Raw genomic sequence first — 21,113 nt, 5'->3', positions numbered from 1 at the left:
TCCTGGTAATAATCACATGTCATTTATTCTTAGGGGCTGCTACAATTTACATCTGCCATTGTAACTGAATGCCTGTACAATATAACAATAATATCATTTGTGTCGACAGACTGATAACAGTGACTATAGTCAGTGCAAATCTCCAAGTGACACGGTTTTACCATTTGTATCACAAGAAATTCCAGTTCTTGAAGTAACAATGTCAGAAAACAGTGTGTGAGGAAGCTGATCGGTCATTGGCTGCCTATAACATGTGACTCTGTGTAATGCTGCTGAAACGAAACTCAAGCCATAGAAGAGGAAATGATCAGCACTCTGAAAAACAAAGAACAGAGATCGCTGTACAATCTGGTTATTACCCCAGTGTGATGGAAAGGTGAAGAGCTGCATAATGCTTTCAGTTGGAGGTGAAAGCATGTCAATCTAATCTGTAAGTAGAGACTAAACTTTTTTCACATTTTAATTTTTACATATATGATATTAGTAATTATGGAATAATATGTTCTTTGAAAATTGCATACAATTGAGATGTGCTTTTATGAACTTTTCCCATAATATTTTTCAAATGCATGGAAACCTTTTGTAAGGGTGAATATTTGTTATTTACAAATTTGAAATTATTTATGCTTCCATTTATTCTAATTTAGCCTCCCCGCTTTATGTGTTCTCAATAGTAGGCAAATATATCATTTTTACTCTGGCCTGTATCTCTTTAAAGTGGCTGTTATTCAATACCACTGAAACCAAACTATATTTTCAAGCCTTGGCAATACTTGCTAAAACAAAACTGTCCCAGTGAATGCTGAAAAGGTGGCAACCTTACTGATATCATGCTTAAGCAACCTGTGGATTGCCAGTTGTAAAATTATGATTTATTGCATGGTGTCTGGCTGGTCATACTGGGAGTTGCCCCTTAACTACAACTGAAAAGGTTGATTACCCCTTTTTTCCATATCTTTTTTGTCAGTGTGTTTGCATTCTGTGTGTGTGCTCACAAGACCCATGCACATTGTTTCCTGTTTTCTGCTGGTGCTTTGTAAGCAAATGTTATTTTAGAATTGTTTCTAAATTTGCATTAAGAAGAAATGGGTATGTTTTTAACATAAGTCTCTGTGGCAGGCAATACTTTTTCCTTGGCTTGTTTCTTCAGGGTGCTATTTATGATTTAAAATGATGCACAGTGTCATGAGCTACCATGGCAACCATAGCAACATGGCACATGATGTATTGAACAGAGAGGATTTGTAATGCCCCTCTGAGCTCTGTCTGGTCTGTGTTCTGTGAAATTCTTTCCTCACCCATCTGCCTTCACATGACATGGTGAGAGCCATGATTCTATGTGTGTGCAGGCCCGGCGCTCCCATTAGGCAAGGTTAGGCACTTGCCTAGGGCGCCAGGCTCTGGAGGGCGCCACAGAATTCTAAAAGACTTTAAAACTGTGCGGCGACCGCTGACCATACCTGTCACGGCCGCTGCACAGCATTCAGATGGACGGGGAGGGGAGAAGAGGCTATTTTGTCACCACCGCCGCCTCTCTGCTCCGTCTCCTCCCCTCCACTTACTAGTGTCAGTGAGTGGAGGGGAGGAGACGGAGCAGAGAGGCGGCGGTGGTGAGACAAGGTAAGGAGAGGAGGGAGGAGGGCGGCGATTTTTGCAGGGGGGGGGGCGCCGCTTTTTTAAAAATGCCTAGGACGCCGTGGATCCTAGCACCGGCCCTGTGTGTGTGTGCAGCTGGTAGCCATATTTTGGAACCTCCAAAGAGCACATGGTAGGATAAAATGAATTCTTTATAAAGGAACTGCACAGTTACTTATACATTATGACATTTTGTATGGTCCATTTTGTTTTCTTTTACACTTTACCCATAAGAAGAATGAGACACATTTAGACATATTTAGCAAAGTGAAATGAAAGATGACCTTGTCACTTTTCTTTAAGTACAGAATAGAAAAGGTGAAATGTGTTTGACCAAATTCATATTGATATCCAGTTCTTCCCATTGGCAAATAAATGACCCAATCTGGACAATTTTGCTCACAATTCCTAAATGGGTGGAATGCAAACTGTGAGCCCAATATTAAAGTGTTCCTGATATAGTTTTGAAAGATCTAACATTATTAGTACAGCCTGTGCAAAAACCTAATCACAATGTACTGTTAGAACTACCAATACGAGGTATGTCTATTAAATAACGAGACTGATTAAATAACTCACCTTTATTTATTGTTATTGCAAATGTAATGTTTGTCCCCTTCAATATACTCCCCATTTGCACCAATATACTCCCCATTTGTACTAATCAGGGGCGCACCCAGGGGGGGTTTCCTAGTCCCCAGAAACCCCTGTCCTACCTGGGGTGCCGTATGCTTACAGTGGTTGGCCCCTCTCCCAGGACCAGCCACTACTGCTTGTAGCTTGTGATCATCTCCCAGTCAGTCCCCTGCTGTGTGAGCACAGCTCTCTGCTGGCAGTTTGGCCCCACCCCTTCCTCCCACACGGCCAGCATGGGTGTTATGCAGGAGACAGCAGAAGAAGAAAGTAAGAATTTGTGTATGTGTATGTGTGTGAGTCTGTGTATATGACAGCTTACATGTCTGTGTGTTTAATCCTGCGTGTTTGTGTATATGTGAGTTTGTGCTTATCTGTGTATGGGACAGTTTACATGTCTGTGTGTTTGACCCGGTGTGTGTTTGTAGCCACACCCCTACACATGCTGGACACGCCCACAGGTATTGTGGCGTGGAAACCCCCCTCCTCGAATCCTGCATTTGCTCCTGCTAATACATCGCTGTAGTCTTGTTTTCCACTGGTTGAAAGCATGGAGCAAATTAATTTCTGTCACTTGTTTCAACATATCTGCCGTTTTCTTTACAGAATCAACTAACTCAAAATGTGTCCCTTTAAGCACTGATTTAACTTTTGGGAAAAGATAAAAATCGCAAGGTGCTAAATCGGGCAAATATGGAGGAAGTTCAAGTGTAGTAATGTGTTTGTCGGTCAATAACTGCTTCACAGAAAGTGCTGTGTGAGCAGGTGCATTGTCCTGGTGAAGAAAGAAACCATTTTTCCACAGTTGCGGCCCTTTCTTTCTGACTCTTTCTCTCAGCTTTTTCAAAACTTCCTTATAATAATGCTGATTTACTGTTGTGCCTTCTGGAACCCATTCTTCCAAAATTACACCCTTCAACAATGAGCATTGCTTTGAATTTTGACTTGCTTTGACAAGCTTTTTTCATTCTTAGTGATGACAGTGTTTTCCAGGTCTCATCACAAGTGATTACTTTATGAAACAGGTTTGGATCTGTGTCAAGTTGCTGCAGAATGTCAGCACAACATTCCTTGTGACGTTCTTTTTGTTCTGGTGTGAGAACCCTTGGGACCATCTTTGCACAAACTTTTGTAATGTTAAATCCTCACGCAAAATTTTCCATACGGTATCGTTGTTAATGTCCACGGATTCAGCTATCATTCGAACACTGAGTCAGCGGTCTTTACGAACAATCTGACTGATTTTTTTTCTACATTTGAAGTGCAAAGGTGCAAGGTCGTCCAGGGCGTTCATCATCTTCAACATTCTCACGTCCCTCGCTCAATCTTTTGTGCCACTCAAACACACGCGCACGAGACAGGCAGTCATTCCCATAGGCCGTAGTAAGCATTTGAAAACATTCTGTTGGTGTTTTGTGCAATTTTACTACAAATTTCAAACTGACACGTTGTTTGACTTTTAAACTTAGCATTTTTCTCGGCACTCTACAGAAAACACAACCAAACTAAATGGCGACTCACAATCAACTGAATGTCATAGAGTGTTGCAGCTTGTCATGCAGGTTCAGACCGTTTCAAGGTTATTACGTATGCAGTTATACCCGGTTCTGACTGCTTTGTTTACTAGGTGGAATCATAGTCTCGTTATTTAATAGACATACCTCGTATAATTGCTGAGGAAATCAGCTATAAACATTTTTACGGGTTGACTCTTGCCAAACGCTTTATTTTCCAATTTTACGGGGTGTCGTTAGACGTCTGTAACTTGTCATCATTGGGGGGGGCGGGTGGAGGGCACTCCTGCTGGTGGGATTCCTGCACTACCACTTTTTACTAGATATATTGTAGCTTTAAACAGTTTTCATACATATACCTTCAGGCATTCAGCATTTACAGTGCTATACACAAGGCACACTCTGCCAGCAATTAAATTAAAACATATCCCACAGCACATTTATGGATGGGATGAGGGGAGCACATCCACACTGTGCCCCTCGATGTCTGTGTGATAAATAGTTTAATCTTTTTATACTTTAAGCATTATTTTTCACACTGACCTTGTGATCATTCCAAAACAATATACTGAAAGCTGGGAGCTTTATGATGGGCTCATCTACATGAGCACTTCACACTCTCATTAATACAAATATTTATAGCACATGTTTAGTTTTGTGTTTGTATGTTCAGATAGATGTTGAATATGCAGTTGTGTGTAGCTGACAGATACTCTTTATGGTGTCTACGCTTCTCCAGCTGTAAAACGATACATAGCAAAGATAATTTACAAACCTCCACAATGCAAAACTGCAGAGCAAGTTCTCTTCTGTGAGATTTATGTGTCTAAATTTATGTAATGAGCCTATTTTTTGGGGAAGTGTATGAATTTACAGGCTGAAATGGTGGCATCTGCAGAGCTGCATCAGTTTTTACAAGGTGACGGGAGAAGTTAGAACAAATCCCTCACTAATTTCAGATTATCATGATTATAGTCATTGATTTTTGCTTGACAGCTTGGACAGTGGGTGAATCAGTGCATACGTAAAATAATGACATACAATTGAGAAAGCAGAGAGGGTGTACCAGTGTGAACAGTATAGGTGGAAGTAGGACAGACTCTAGAAAAGAAGTGGGATTTCAAATTGCTTTTAAAGGTTGGAATACTGGGGAAGAATCTGATTACGTGGGAATTCCATAGGTGGGTAGTGGCACAGAGTAAGTATTGTAGGCAGGAATGAGAGGTGGTTATTATAGAGGAGGCAAGACACAGGTCAGAGGCAGACCTGACAAAAATGTGAGGGTAAGTGATTTCAATTGGATTCTGAAGGATATGTGGAGCTATTGTAAGGACTTACAGAGTTGTGCTGCAGATGTGGAGCAACAAGGGATGTAGGTTAGTCTTACTGTGGCCTTTAGGATGGATTGAAGTCTGGATAGATGAGAGAGGAAGTTACATTAGTCTTGGAGGGAAGTCATGAGATAATTAATAAAAGTTTTGATTGCATCTTGCGTAACAGAAAGGTGTATTATAGCTGTATTTCTAAGGTGGAAGTGACAGGACCGATGTTAGGAGTCCCTCTAACCAGTACAGAAAAACCCGGAGTCTGCTCTGAAAGTCTGGTGTTCACTGTTGCCCCTAGTGGTGGGGACAGACTTGGCCGCAGACTAACAGAGGGTCGTGAAATGTGTACCGGATGGGGAGAACCCAGGAAAGCGGAGTGAAGTCCAGGCAAGGGTCGAGGGCCGGCAGCAGACAGCGTATTCAAAAAACAAGCCGAGGTCAGAGGTCACAGGCAAGGTCCAAAGTACAGGCAAGAAAGGTCAGGGTCACGAGCAAACAGGCAGGGTCCAAATCCAAGCAAGGGGTCATACACGAGAAATCCGACAGAGTAGCCACAGGACAGGAACTAGGAGCAAGCACATCGGCAGAACTGTTACAGAAAAGCTATAACCGGCAGTGAGGCTTCAGACCTCACTGCCCTAAATACTATAGGCAGCCAATCAGAGCCTAGCTCTGAATTACACACGCCCATGCCACATAAAATAGCCCACAGGTGGAGCGCTGCGCGCACACACCTGGCTGCCCTAACTTGCCAGGACACGGCGCCGGGGGAATCTAGCATCCGACCGTTGCCTTGGCAATGGTCGAGTCCCAGGCGGAAATACCAGCGGACACAGGAAGCGAGCCACGGCGGCTGTGAGTACCGCTGCGGCTCGTGACAACCGAGAGGAAGAATTGATGTGAGCAGTAAAGCAGAGGGCAGAATCAAGGACGACACTTAGGAAGTGGGCTTGGGAGAATGAGGGAATTGTGGTGGTGCTGACAGTGAGGTTGATTTGAGGGGAGATGGTGACACTAGGAGGAGGGAATATGATAAGCTTTGGTTTAGACATGTTGAGTTTTAGGTGGTCACACAAAATAGTAGGCCCAGAAGGAGAAGTAAATGTGGGCATTGTCAACAAGACTTGGACTGGAGGCCAAAAGTATGAATTAGTTCTATGTGTAACCATTCAGATTTTGATTTTAGCAGAACAACTGATTGACATTGCTCTTCTGGATTTGCTAAACTGTGTAAAGAATGCCCATGATGAGTGTGGGTGTGATGGCTCTTGCATATGCCGTCTTTGTTTGCTTTTAAGGTTGTATTTGTTCTTAAAAGAACAGATATAGACCCTATTATGCTATTATAAATATATCTCTGGAAATGGAGTGAAGTGGTACAATATAAATAGGGTGATTCGAGGGAATAATCTGGGGTACAACAGGTGGGACTTGCCTCGTAGGTGTGATTACTTACTGTGTGGTTCTAGATGGTCTATGAGGACTAATGTATCAATTGACTTTGTAGCTGGAAATTCAGTCTCAATTTACTTCTTCCTGGGAGATTGTTTTGTTTAAGTTGATGGGTTGTCAGCCTGCTGGTAAGATAAATGAGTAGATAGGATGATAAGTCTTTATGTTTATAGCTCTGATGCTTCTGCATGCTAGTGAAGCATGACAGCGTTCTCCTTCCTGTTGTCAGCTTCTACATAGCAGCTGCAGAGCATTCCAGTTGTGGTGCTTACGAGGGCTGTGATGATGTGTCTCTCCCTGATTGATTCTTCATGAGCGTATACGCACTTCTGTTAATTTTAAAGTGATTACCCGTCATTGGCACCATAACCAGGACATCTTGCTGCTTCACCAAGGCTAAACCAAGCGGTAAAATAGAAGAAAAAATAAGTTATAATGAATTAAGGAAGTGGTCCTAAAACAGTAGTTGGTTGGACTTTAATATGACATTTTTATTGTTTCCATCCTGTGCTTTTTTCTGTTTCTCCACCAAACCACAGAACAAGGCACAGAAAGATTGTGAAGTGGATTTGCACATTGAAATTCTCTTTGGGAACAAGTAGATGCACTTGTGGGTCTGCAGATTTTACAGTTTATAAATGACCCTTAACGATGCATGAAAGTAAAATAAACCATAATTGTGACACACTATGCTTATCTTTAACGTGAACAGTAAAATATGTTAACTGGTTTCTCTTTGCTTGAAGCTTTTACAAAGATAATTAAATTTTGTTTCTCCTATTCATTCATATTTTTCCTTTTGTTTTACCCTTTGGCAGCAAATTTGTCTATGCCATTTCTTCAGCTGCAACATGGATGAGGTTCTAAAGTCAGAGATTTACCTTGTTGTGTTGGAAAAAAAAGGAAGGGTGTCATTTCAAGAATTTGCTGGACTCTTCCATCAGATCCATGGATATCAGTTTAAGCTGGTGAACTATGGCTACACATCCCTGAGAAAGTTGTTGGATGACATGAAAGATTTAGTGGAGATAACCGTGTTAGATGGTGAACCTTTCATAAACTGTCGATCACCCTCCGAACCTCATCTGCTGTTCAGAGAAAACAATTCATCTCAAGCCAACGATCTTAACATTTCACAGTTTTGCAATGTATCTTTACGTATTTTGGAACCTTTATCAGGTAAAAATGAAAAGACTTCACAAGTGCTAAGCGAAAGCAAATCTCATGTTCACATTAGTGGCCTCATTTAGTGTTGGATGTACATATTTTTTTTTTTGTGTAACATATGCATTTCCGTACAGCTCATGTGCACCACAAATCATCATCACCATTTATTTATATAGCGCCACTAATTCCGCAGCGCTGCACAGAGAACTCGCTCACTTCAGTCCCTGCCCCATTGGGGCTTACAGTCTAAATTCCCTAAGACACACACACTAGGGTCAATTTGTTAGCAGCCAATTAACTTACCAATATGTCTTTGGAGTCATATTTAGATTGTTGTACCCCCTTACCCCTGGAGAGGCAGTACAGGGCAGGCAAGCATTAAGGCATGTGCAACGTAATTCGATATGGACGCATTCCCAAGATACGCCACTAAGGAGGTGTATCTCTTGTGGGTATACAAAATACAATAAGGATGATGGCACTTGTGATAAACCTAAACTAATCCTAATTTAAAATGTCCATATACAAAAATCTTTTAATTTAAGCTCAGACTCCTTAGGTGTGAAATAAGGAAATTCCTTGTTTCTACCTTATTTCATGTTCTTAGTCATCTTTGTTTCCTTCACAATTTAAATTATAAAGTGAGTATATATGAGCCTGCAATGGGGTTTTTTTTTAAATGTGTTTTCCAAAAATCTTCATTATGCTTCACAAGTCCTCTATTGTTCCTCCAAACTGCACAACAGTACTTGAAATGACAAACTATTTGTAACTCCACGGTGCTTATGTGCAACAATGGTGTATGGTATAATTATGCAGGTGTAATGTATGTACAAATCAAGTGGGATGTTGTAAGTGACCTAAATAGTAAGCAGTAAGTAGGGATAACACCAGTGATGTTATTACTACATAGTTATAACAGACTGCCCAAATATAATCAAAGGTAATTTCATCATTGATGGTACACAGAGAATGTTCTGGCCAGAGCTATAAAAAATATCAGCACAAGAAATAAGAATTGACTCAAACTGTATAAATAGGTAGTTATTGTCCATTAAACTATTACAGAGAGCAGTTTGGAGGATATGATGAACTTTACGGATGGATGATGAATAAAGTCTCAAATTGTGAAGTCACTATGTGTTCCAGTCCACAGACAAAGTCCATATAGGGACAAGTGTGTTCACAATTAAGCTTATCAAGAAGCAGGATAAATGCTCGGATAACAACAATTAATATAAGAGTCTTAAGCGGTCCCAAGTGGTGGGTGCCAGTATTATGGTCTATGTACCAATTCCATAGTGGTGAGTGGAAAACACCGCTAAGGGTAGAGACAGGCACCTCAATATACATTGTAGTAAGGTTACTTTTTACTATTACTCGAAATGAAAAGTTATTTATATGCGTTTGCAACAATAAATAAAAAAGAAAAATATATTGTGTAATATGTAGGCAAAAATTGTATTATTACCACTGTGAAACACACTGATTTAGGAAACTGAAACTTCTCAAATGTTTTTAAGGTAGAAGACTCAGATTGTCTGTGTATATTCTCTATACAGCCTCAAAATCACCTCTGTTGCAGATAGGCACAACCCGCCCTTTGCTTATGCACTTACTCAACTAAATTATCCGTTTCTGGACATCTACAAAGATTTCTTTATTCACATCCGCAAAGGGATATTAATTAACCTTCAGGATCACTTCTGTTGTTATAGTATTTAGTAAATCCAAATACAATGTAGTATCATCCGTTTATTAACCAGTAAGGGAAGAGAGAACTCTGTTAGTGCATTAGCTTTTATTACATTTCCCAATACAATTAAAAACATTTACTTAAAATATATATTTTCAGGACCTAATACAAATAAAACTTCCACACATGCAAGGATGCAGCCTACCAGATAGGAGATGGTATGCGCATAAAAGAAGACCATCTGAGAAAATTCTGGGAAGCGGACAATCACTTTATGGGTGACCTTGAATGGTGTCTTCTCCTCCACATAGGCAGTCCCTCGCAACGCATTTCAGTAAGAAGTCACTTCTGTTGAAACGCATTGAAGGCCTTGGTTGATTGCCTGCTTGTGTATTGACATTGCCGGCTGATACTACTTTACTCATTAGCGTCACTGCTACATTATATCAAGTGGCAGCCGTTTATTCGCATTAAAGTGTTTGTCATTTCCATTTGGACTGCTGCTGGAAAATTATTTAGTTGTGGTTTTATTGACGTCCCCATGTATGGTCTAGCCGCAACTAACCAATCAGAGCGGCTGCTCATGCCCTGACCAATTGATTGGTTAATTACAGGGAGGCCTTCTGGCCTGTCATTTGCGTCAGGGCTGCACAAGGAGCAGTTAGCTGTTGTTAAAAAAAAAAAAAAATTGTCATTCTATTTTTTGCGGGAAAAGAAGAAAAAATACATAGCTTTGGAATTAAGTGATTAATAAAGTAGTGGACGAGGAATTGGAGTAGCATACCCAAGCAGTTCATGGCTTCCAGGGCTTGCTGGAACCAGTAGTGCCACACTTTTTTTTTCTTACTTTAACACATTACCATCCTAACATCCACTGGCCAGGTCTGTTGGGAAGATCTCCAGTGCTTTGAGTATGAGGCTTTCTTTTCCTAGGGCATTTTCTATTTAATTTTTTTTGCAGCCTTTTTCCCTTAGGGATTTCAGCCACGTGTTGAACAGGCTGGGACTGTGCCCCACTGCTATGAGGAGACCCCACACTGCATGTTTCCCTGTTATAGTTTACCCAGCCCAGCCTGTCATAGCCTGGTGCTTGTTTCTGTCTTTGCTCAGAGAGCCTACGCTGTTCGACCCTCCGGATTAGAATCAATGGGTTATGGACACTGGTGCTTAGATCACTTGGGGGGAGGGACACGTTCTTTTTTTCATTTCATTACTTTTTTACATATATATAAAAATGAGTATGCAGCCGCATCATGATAGACTTAAAGCATGTACTGATGTACTTTAAAACGTATTTTCTTAAGAAATGTGCAATTCTAAATAAAAATGTAAGTGTGCCACTTTTAAGGCAAATGCGCCTATCTCTAAATTACCCCCTTTATATGGAAAATGTGACTTTCACAATTATTTATAACAGTCAAGACACTATTCTCTTGTGTATATGAAACATCACTTCAATATTATGTTGTGTACAAATAGGATAATCTGACTTTAATATATACTGCTAACACTGTCTAGCTGCAACTCTGTACTATCGTTAAGCGGAAGTATACACACTTTTGTACTCCTGGCATAAATACCACAGTTTTTAAGTTGGGCACATCTTGAGATACATCTGACTCAACATACACATGCAAGTACATTTTTTTTTAAGTACATCTTTTTCAACGTGCATATGGAGTAAGCACAACTCTAAATAAGGCCCTGTGACCCTGTGAGTGCAGGTAGATTCAACTGTCATTTGGAATGTATTTATAATTCTTAACCAGTTTCTGTTTTGTACAGCAATCCCTTTACTTTTTTCTACTAACAGTTTGCATGTAATATTTACTAATTTTCTATTGATGTGTAGGATATAGCCTGATTCAACTACATCAGCTTCAGAGATTTTCCAGTTTCTTCTTACTCGTCAAATCACAATATAATGGCTAGAGTAATTCATTGTTTATGACAGTGCTTGAGTCCCTCCAGCCCTATCAGCTGCCTCAGCTCTGCCTTGGACAACTGCCATCTTCATCACCTGAGATGTGTCTCCCTTTACCAGTACCTGCACTCCTTCACTTCACACAGTTACTGCATGAGGAAGTGCACAGAGACACACAGTACGCACTGTGCTTTTCCTTCTGCGGACAATCTATGAAAGGCACTTCCTCCTGGCCGCTGGATGTGATGGGTCATATTTTGACTATATGAAGAGAGGTACTGGGGAGAGTGGAAAGCAGGCAGGTGGCCAGGAGGCAAGGCATCTCTGCCATCCAAGGTATTCTGCTGCCAAACTGCAGGGGTTCACTCCACGATGAGATAGAAAAGGGTTTGCATATGAGTTTATATTGAGGTATTAAAAGGCTTATTCAGACCTGACAATTTGAGTTTTGTTTGTTTTCACAATGTGATCCTCGTAATTAGGTCGAGCATAAGACTGCACAGTACAAAAACAACAAATTAAGTTACTATTGCAGAATGTGTAGATTAGCATGACCTGCAAAACGAGGCATAATTGTATGGTGTTCTGGAAAAATATGCAATGCATAGGCATGGAGGTAGCGCTCTCCACATTTGCACATACCACTCACTTAGAGTTTTCCAGACTCTCAGTTTCTCTTTTATACTTGTGCTCTGGGAGCTAAAGGCGTCCTGGCACATTCAAGTTTAAAGATCAGTTTAGTTATTAGTGACCTAAGTATAGATGCAGTTTACATAACATTTTTGGTAATACTGAGTGCCATACCATTTTTAAATAACTTTCACTCCTTACTGAACCCTTCCATAACATTCTTAGAAGTTACAAATAAATAATCAACGGTGGCTCACAGGATTCACACAGCAACTGGGACTCCATGCCTTGAGAATAGTCATTCTTACTTTCTATCTCTAGACTTTCCTCCTCAACAGCTTCACTGGTCTCTCAATATCAGGTCATTCTCCATGACACTTGACTGTACCCAGTCATTTATTCATTAAGCTTGAATCGACAGTCTTGGGCTTAGCGTGCTATAGGTCCCAGCATCCCTGCAAATGTATATGATGTCTTTGCAGCTCTGAATGGCTTGTGTTAGTCCCCCACTCAAAAACTCTGGACCACATGCTATGCTCTCAACCGTAACTGTCTTATTTTACCTGCTGTCAATGCCTTGGCTAGCTTACACCCACTGGCCGATCAATCTTGTTGGAGGGTCTACATCTACATATGCTTCAGTATTAACATAGTTCCCTCTAGTGGTCAAAGTATGATTGTATATGGCGGTATGCCATACCACCATTTCTCCTACTGCTTTGATTGTAAAACTATCAGATTCCATTCACTTACATTTTCCATACCGCCACTTCTAAATTTCCACTGAATAAATTCTCATTAAAATGTACATGTACTATATTTTTATTTGACCAGAAATAAAAAAAAATTATTGTTTTACTTTTGTCTCTTCAGATGTTCGCCTCGTCAGTACAAGTCACCATGCACAGCCTAGCTCTTCCCAGGAGTACCACAAAAAGGTAAACACTTCAGCACATTGCATATTCAAACCTGGTAGCAACAAATACTCCCCACAGTGCAGATTCCAATTATTTAATTCCTAAATGGGGCTAGGTTTTTAATACCATGTGATAATACTTAGTGGAAAGGACTATCCTGAAGCCCAATTTAAGGTGGTCTCCCCTCATTTGTGTCTAAGTGGTAACCTGTCCTAAGCTGTCCTTTTATTATGGATAATGGAAAAGAGATTCTAGGTATCGACACATGGTTGGAATCTGAGCTCACACCGAGAGTGATGAAATATAAATCACATTTATTTTAAACTCCTATTAGGTTCACTGCAACTAAAACAACAATCCCATTAAATAGTAAAAGTGCATGTTAATATACTGTATAAAGGAAACACACAAACAACAGGAGAGTAATATTTTGGCATTTAATCCTCTCCAGGGATCCAAACTTACAAAGGGTGTAGAAGGACATTGCAGCAATCTAATGCTTTCCCATCAATCTAATGCTTTGCACATATCCTGAGGTTTGTATACCCCCAGTGTTGCTAATTGTAGGAAGCCCTAAACCCTAGAGTTATTCTGTTTTTGATGGGTCCACTGTGGCTACCAGGATCAGATAAAATGGTGTAGTGGCAACCAACTGTACATTGCTGTGCAGGTGTCCACAATTCTTCACATACAATTCATCTTGGTGGATAACTTAATTTCCAGCCTCAGCTTACCGAAAATCTCCTAAGCCCTCCAATTACATGGTCCCTGGTTGCCTTGACCTTTCTTGACATGGCCCGGATACCCCCTTTTGATACAACACCAAACAAAGCCCCAAAAATAAATCATAATATAAGGAATATCCTGAAAATAAAGCAGTAGAATATGTAGCAGAAGACCCAGCACACATCTGCATTAACGATAACTCCACAAATTGCCTAATAGAGAAAATTAATAATACAAATGAGAATTATTAAATTCATTTCGCCAAATGTCAGTGAGCATATTTTGGGCTTGAGGGTAGAGAAGGTGAGAAAAAAATAGCTTAAGTTAACTTGGATGTATCTGGCTAAAAACTGAGTTATGCGGATATGTTAAGCAGGAAGAGACCGGGCATTAATTTCATTAACAAGTCAACATAAATGTCACCATTGCCTCAAATATGCATACCAAGTCTAAATACATCCCAAAGGTCAAACAAAAAAATATTAACAGTTTCTGTAAATATTACACCAAATTATTCTTCTCTATTTCAGGTAAACTGCACAGACACCACAGGCAAAAAGTCTGAAGAATGCACTAAATCTAAAGATCTCTTATCTACAAATAGTACTTTTCCTGCAGCAAGCCATGAAATTAACCCTCAATCTGTAAACAGCGAATGTTCATCCAACCTTGAAAAGGCAAAAAGCAATAACACTGACAAAAGCTCTAAATCTGCCACAAGCCTTGGTTCTACATCAAACAAGCCTGAGCAGTTAACAAAACCTAAACTTGCATCAAGCCTTGGTTCTTCTTCAAGCTCTGGGTCTTCTAACTGCCCTCAATCCGTACCAAAACCTAAAGTTGCACTTAACAGTACCTCCGGGTTCAGTTCTTCAACTAACTCTGGTCCATCAACAAGACCTAAAACTGCAAGAAGTACTAACAATAAAATAAGTACTAACATTGCAATCAAAAATCTAAAATCTGCAAGTCCTATTTTGAAAACACACTCAAGATCTAAGAAAAATGCCAGCTCAAATTGCCCAAGAACTGCAACAAGCAGTGCACGTCCAACAACAACTGGACCAAGTCACAAATTAACTATTATACCAAATAATCGATTTCCATTCAAAAACAGTTCTTCCAATTTGATCAACACAAATCAAAAGGTTCCGCAAGAAATACGACCGAAGGTGTCCTATGCAGCAGCAGTCCGTCTCCCAAACGTGTCCTATGCAGCAGTCTGTACAAATGGTGTTAATACCAATCAATTTAATCAAAATGGACAACAATTTGTTACCAACAATAGACAGTTGAATATGCACACCACTAACGTGATACAGTCTAAACCTAGAGTAGAACCTAGTGGTGTTATGACAAGCTCCATTGTCAAACAAAACATTCAAGCTCTATTGAAGCTGCACACAAATGGACTGTCAGTCTTCCAACTACAAAAAATATACCTTTTTACATTCCGACAACCTATTGCTCGCAAAGGTTTACATTCAATGAAACAGATCTTGCTGGGACTGAAAGATGTGGTAAAAATGCAAGGTGTAGGTGTTCAAATGCTTGTGTTTCCACTACCTGCAGAAGACATTCCATCAATCGCAGCAAATGGATATCTTGGTACGTATCATAAAGTTCTGAACATACACTGTAAATACATATATTAAAAGCACATCTAAGAAACAAATTTTATTTTTGTGACGTTGTGAAGTGTTGTTTGCTACCATACTGTAGTTGCAAATATTTATTTTAGAACAGACTGTAATAATGTAAAATAGAAGCTGAGGAATCTGGAGGATCTGCCCGGGGGTAAAAGAGCAAATACCTTTACATTTCAACTTAAATGTCCTGTAGGGAACCAGTCCATTTGTAAATTATAGTTCAATAAAAAAAAGCTTAGTACCACACCATTTTTATTACAAGGTGTTTACACATCACCTGATGTTTAGCAGCTGATACACACTTTACTGAACAGTTACTGATTATAATTTAGCTGTAGAGAATTGGGGACTGAAGTGTATTTGGGCGTATGCCTGTTGGCTTAGCGTAAAATATGCGTACATACAAAAAACCACGTACACCTAGCTCCACATGCAGACCTGCTTGTATCTGACACTTCTTACCCTTATAGAAGCAGGAGGGGTAGGAAAGGGGCAGACAAGCGTAGCCAGTGTACAGTAAAGGTGTTTTCCCGAGCACAGCCGCATATATATGCCTGTCAGGATCTATATCTTTTGAGGTTGCAGAAGGGCTGGTGCAGAAACCATGCTGCTGATGATAATGATTATCAGAACCCCTTCTCCCCTCCCCCCATGTGTTCACACCACCAGCGCTTATAGGTTTGGTTGGTAGAGTTAAAATCGAGGGGTGGGGGGTGAACGGTTTGGTGTCCACCCTGGCATAAGCCTCTTCCGGCACTAGGCTATGACAGGCTGGGCTGGTGACACTATAAACCCGCAGCATGGGGTACCCCTGTGATAATGTCACACAGCACTAGCCTGTTCAGTATGGGGCAGAATTCCTTAGGCCTACAAAAAAAGCTACTTCCCCAAGAAGCAAACAGTCATGTGCTGAAAGCTCTGGGCCTTCTCCCAACAGCCTCGCCAAGCCCTGGCATGCCTAAACTGTTTGGTTTTGCTGGCACTTATAAAACTACAACTGCCGTAATACCCACGGCTGCCAGAGCATGCTGGCATTTGTAGATCAGCAAGCATTAACATGCCCTGCCATCCAGGGCCCACCAGGACCTGTAATCCACCTGCAAAAAAAGACTTAATTAAAAACAAAACTCACCCTTATTCCACTTTATTGTTCACCTATAAATCCTGGAAGGGATCTTGTTTCCTGCGTGAAATCCAAAACCACAAGGCCTGTAAGCTTCTAATCAATACAGAGTGACTTCGTTCTTATTGGTCAAGTCTCTCTGTATTAGATTACAGCAGTCTAACCACTAACTGCAAAGAACTGTATTGTATCAATTAAGTTCATTGATAGGACCAAACAAAATTGTTGATGCGCAGAAAAAAATTAATTTTTTCTTCATGTGCGCCAATTTTTGAAATTGAAATTAAATTTTATGAAAGACAGGATATTCAAATGAACTACAAGAGACAGACAGTGCACATTTAGAGTTAGCATAAAAAGAAGAGCAGGTTTGTACCTTGACAAAATCATATTACACAGCGGGTTGGGTGTAAATGTAAAATGTTTGAACAAATTTCGAGTTGAGATGCCTCTTGTTATAGCTCATCCCTCATTTGCAGTGTTAAAATAATGCTGCCCAGTATGTATGTGCTATATGCAAAAACAGACAGTATTTTCCATGTATGCAAAAACCCATAAATTAGCACTCTTACATTGCAACACGGGGAAAATGTGCCCTTTTGTCTGCTTTGCTCCTAACTCTAAATGAAGGTGTTCCCAGTTTAGCAGAGCATTATTTGTCATGAAGAAAACTTGAGGTGCTGGAAACTGGGTGTTGACCATTCCATTCAGTGATTCTCTTTGGAATCATCACTTTATATAGGAAAGCACATTTGCAATATAATTAAAAGCTTGACATGACACACACCCTTACCCACATGAATTATTTTAGACATAACTAAGACTTTAAAAAGGTGAATTTAAAAAAAAAACCATTTAATTAAAATGTGAACATTTAACTACTTAATTAAAAACATTTAAAATGTTTTTAATTAAGTAGGTTGACGAAAAGTGGTAGGACATTGACGTTTCCTTTTTACTTTTGCCAACATATATAATCATAGACAACAAATCTCGCAAACGGCGGCATAAGATGCCTGGATTAGGGCTCTTTCATGAAGTGGAATAAGGGTGTGCACCTTTGCCATATGTATGATGGCCATATGGGAACATTTGAACACAAATGGTGCACTGTATTTTTCCTATGCTATTTTGCCAGTGAGTAATTTGTTGTTTGTTTTTCAGACAATGTTGATTCTTTGTACGCTAAAGAAGACTACAAAAAGGATGTAGTGTCAACTACTCCAAGTGTTTCTCTGAATAAAAAGGAGAGTACACAGCAACAGACTGTATCGCTGCCTCTTTACAATGATCAGTCTTCCTCATCTGGGATGGAGCACACAGGAGGACCATTCACAAACGGTAACTTAGAGCAGCCAGGACACAAGCTGCAAAACAACCAGAATGGTGAAAACGGTGACAAAATCAATTTGACATTAACAGGCCTTGGTAACTTGACAGGCAATTCTTATACAAAGCAAGTTATGTGCTCCAAAACAGTTGAGGAACCCAGTCATCTTAGAATGGACCAAGAGTTAGATTATGAAAAAAGGCCTGCACTTCCTCAGAACTTCAAATTTCTCTCTAAGCCCAGGCAAGGTTCATATCAGCAGTCTCAGGGTCAAGCTTGCAGTGGCAATTTTGTTGAAAGACCTACAGAAATGGTGTGCGATTTATTTCCACCTGAAAATGTACGGCATTACCATACTAATGAGACAGTGCACCACATAGAGCCTCCATCGATACAAAAACACCAGCAAATGCACCAGAAGCATAGTCAAGCCGAAACTTCATTTTCACAAACAAACCAGGGCATGCAGAAAGCCAATACCAACAATGGACCTGAACAAAATGCATCTCAATCTTCTTATTTACCTCAATTCATTCTACATTCTTCAGGCTTCTCAATTGTACCAGGAGAGCAAAATGTGCCTCATGACAAAGGAGTCCGTGGAATGAAACTGACTGTTCCTACTGCAGATATCTCGAGCTCTCTTAATGATTCAGCACAGATAACATTGGACACTGACAACAGAGTGCTTGGACTATCAGTACTTTCTGCACATACACAACAAACGGTCTCTGATACACATTCCAAAATGTTGCAGCAACCAAATACACATGAAATGTCTGCTTCATATACAAACACGATACAAGAGAATACAGAACACATATTTTCACAACCACACCTGCCTTTGTGTGATTCACATTTTGTAGCAATGTCTGAAAAAACTGAATTTCCACTTTCAAAGTCCTACCCAAGAGAAAAAGACTCCCAAGATCGAAGTAGGCATAAGCAAATGGCATGTCAATTTTCACAGTCACAAACAAACATGGCTAATACCCAGAATACAAATGTGCTAGGAAGTTCTGTATCATCAGAGCCAAAAACACAACAGAAAGAGTCTGATTCCCACATTGAAAATGCACTTCAACAAGCAGGGTCTTCATCACTACAGCCACAAGATAAAGTGCTTCATTTACAGTCTACACATGTCTCTGGGCAAACTGAATCTTCTCATTTACAACACAAAGTACCAGATCCTCAGGCCATAAATGTAGATGGGCAAATAGTTTCACCTCAGTCACAGCAGGTAACCAATTCTCAGGTTGCAAATGAGTCCAAACAAACAGGATCTCTGCTGCCACAATTTCAACTGGATTGTTTGCAAATGGAAAATGTCTTTGGTCAAATAGGGGCTACATCTTCTGATTCCCAACAAACTGTACCCTATTCCCAGACCATCAATGCCTTTCAGAAAATGGCATCTCCAGTTTCACAGTCAGAACATGAAATGAATAACTCTCAGGTTACAAATAAGTGCGAACAAACAAAATCTATGGTTTCACAGTCACAAGATAAAGCCCTTGGCCTACAAACTGTAAATGTCAGTGGGCAAATAGGAACTCCATCTTCACACACAAAACAGACCAGGAACAAAGTTCAACCATCTTCAGCTTCACGTTCACATGAGAAAGTGCCTGATTTCTTGACTACAAATACTCCAGTGGAAGCATCTTCGGCATTAGAGTCAAATCACATGCTGGATTTCCAAAATAAGAACATCACTGCACAAACATCTTCGCAATCAAAACAGAAAAAATCTCCATCTTCAAAACAAAAAAAAGATAAACAACATATTGAAAACCCTGAACAAACCACATTAATATCTTCACAATTACCTCAGAAAGCTCCTAATTTTTGTACCAGCAAAACATCAGGGCAAAATCGATCTACTCCTATAACAAAACAGTGCCATGAATCCACTACTGCCAAAGAGATTGAACTAACTGATAGTTTATCTTCAAGACCATCTCAGCAACATTTGCATTCTCAAAATAACACCCCTTATCAGGCTGTTTTTTCACCTGTACAAACTGTACCGCACAACGGTTCTGGAAGCAGTTCAGAACAGGAAGAAATGAAAACATGGCAAACAGACAAGGAACAGTCTTGTTGTATTTTATGATCGTCCGTCTTTGTGCAAAAAATAGAACTTCTCATTTCAAATTGGCCTTTTACTTTCAAAGTAAACTAGACTGATGTGTTTCCAGCATAATAATAACTTACTAAGTGTTCAAATGTAAATAAACAAAGAAATGTATAATATATAACTACATCTTAATTCAATGTTTTTAGGGGTGGCACACTATGTGCCATCCTTGTCTGGGATGTAAATATGTCATTGGAGAGACAAACATGTACATAATTTTAAATAGAAAGTATTTTGGGATGTGACATATTTATTTTCTAATATAAAAAAGATGCATTCCATGGTCCACCCCATAAATAAAAGCACATATTTTTTAATTAAGTTTGAAACTTTTTGCTCTAAACCTACAGGGTTGAGTACAGGCCTGCAGTGAAATATTATATACTGAAAATAGAACCCGTCACCTGTGGGAGATGAGCTGGTTACATTGGCTATCTCCACCTGGATGACCCAACACTCAGAAGATGCTGGGAAGTGATATCACTTCTTTAAATTTTTCAAGTACCTGATCTTTCTAGAGAATGGAAGAGTAAGTGAAATTGAATGCAACAGCTGCTACTTCAGTTTTCCACATGGATTGTTCAGCAGATGTGAAGGAGGGGTGTCCTTTCCCTGTGTCCCCTGAGCACCCAGTCCCGACGGCTGCCGTTGTATAGTTGCAACATTGCAACCTATAGTCGTATCACTGCCTACTCATGAAGCAGGGAAAGAGTGCACTAGGTAAAAGAAAGAGAGACCTCTGGGGGAGGCGAAGAGGCATAGGGTGAAAAGAAAGAGCAGCAGGAGCTATAAGGATAGAGGGAGTGGCAGAAGGGGCAGGGCGGAGAAGGAACCACAAGGTATAGAGAGAGTTATGTGTAAGCCAAAGTGGACAGTGAGAAATAGATTCAGAGAGGTCTGTGTGGCAGAAACCCTGACCCAGAAAATTGGGAATGAGAGAGGTCAACAAAAAGGGAGGGGGACTAAGAATATGCTCCTTAACATGTGTTTATACGTACATTAATGTGGGTGGTGGCTAGTGATGGCTGCGCTTTAGATTATCACTGTGTCTTATCTCTGACATAATTTTCTTCACTAATATAAGTTTCTGAAAGCAGCAGGAAATTACATGGTAGTGCTATCACACAAAGACAAGGTTATTTGGAAGATCTAATGAATACCAACTTAGTTCAGCTGCTGGACCCGGTGACTTCAACTGTCATTAATTTTATCATCTCTGTTCCTCCTTTGGGATCGCAACAGCCTACTC

The 21,113-nt window shown here is 40.1% G+C and overlaps 1 protein-coding gene across 2 annotated transcripts; it reads left to right on the top strand.

The window, feature by feature from the left end:
* The first annotated feature begins 302 nt into the window (after nucleotides 1-302).
* Nucleotides 303-20,136, top strand: LOC142107832 (uncharacterized). 2 transcript variants are annotated; one of them, XM_075191455.1, is made up of 5 exons: nucleotides 303-430; nucleotides 7,378-7,738; nucleotides 12,850-12,914; nucleotides 14,150-15,227; nucleotides 17,556-20,136. In XM_075191455.1, the coding sequence occupies exons 2-5, from the start codon at nucleotides 7,411-7,413 to the stop codon at nucleotides 19,838-19,840; spliced, it is 3,756 nt and encodes a 1,251-aa protein (XP_075047556.1). In that variant the 5' UTR covers nucleotides 303-430; nucleotides 7,378-7,410; the 3' UTR covers nucleotides 19,841-20,136. The 2 variants fall into 2 exon arrangements, with proteins under 2 accessions (XP_075047556.1, XP_075047557.1); XM_075191456.1 differs by lacking the exons at nucleotides 303-430; nucleotides 7,378-7,738 and adding an exon at nucleotides 9,598-9,756.
* The last annotated feature ends 977 nt before the right edge of the window (nucleotides 20,137-21,113 follow it).

The sequence above is a fragment of the Mixophyes fleayi genome, chromosome 11, assembly GCF_038048845.1.
Source record: "Mixophyes fleayi isolate aMixFle1 chromosome 11, aMixFle1.hap1, whole genome shotgun sequence".
In the NCBI taxonomy this organism is placed as follows: Eukaryota; Metazoa; Chordata; class Amphibia; order Anura; family Limnodynastidae; genus Mixophyes; species Mixophyes fleayi.
This window is presented reverse-complemented; position numbering and strand designations above follow the sequence as displayed.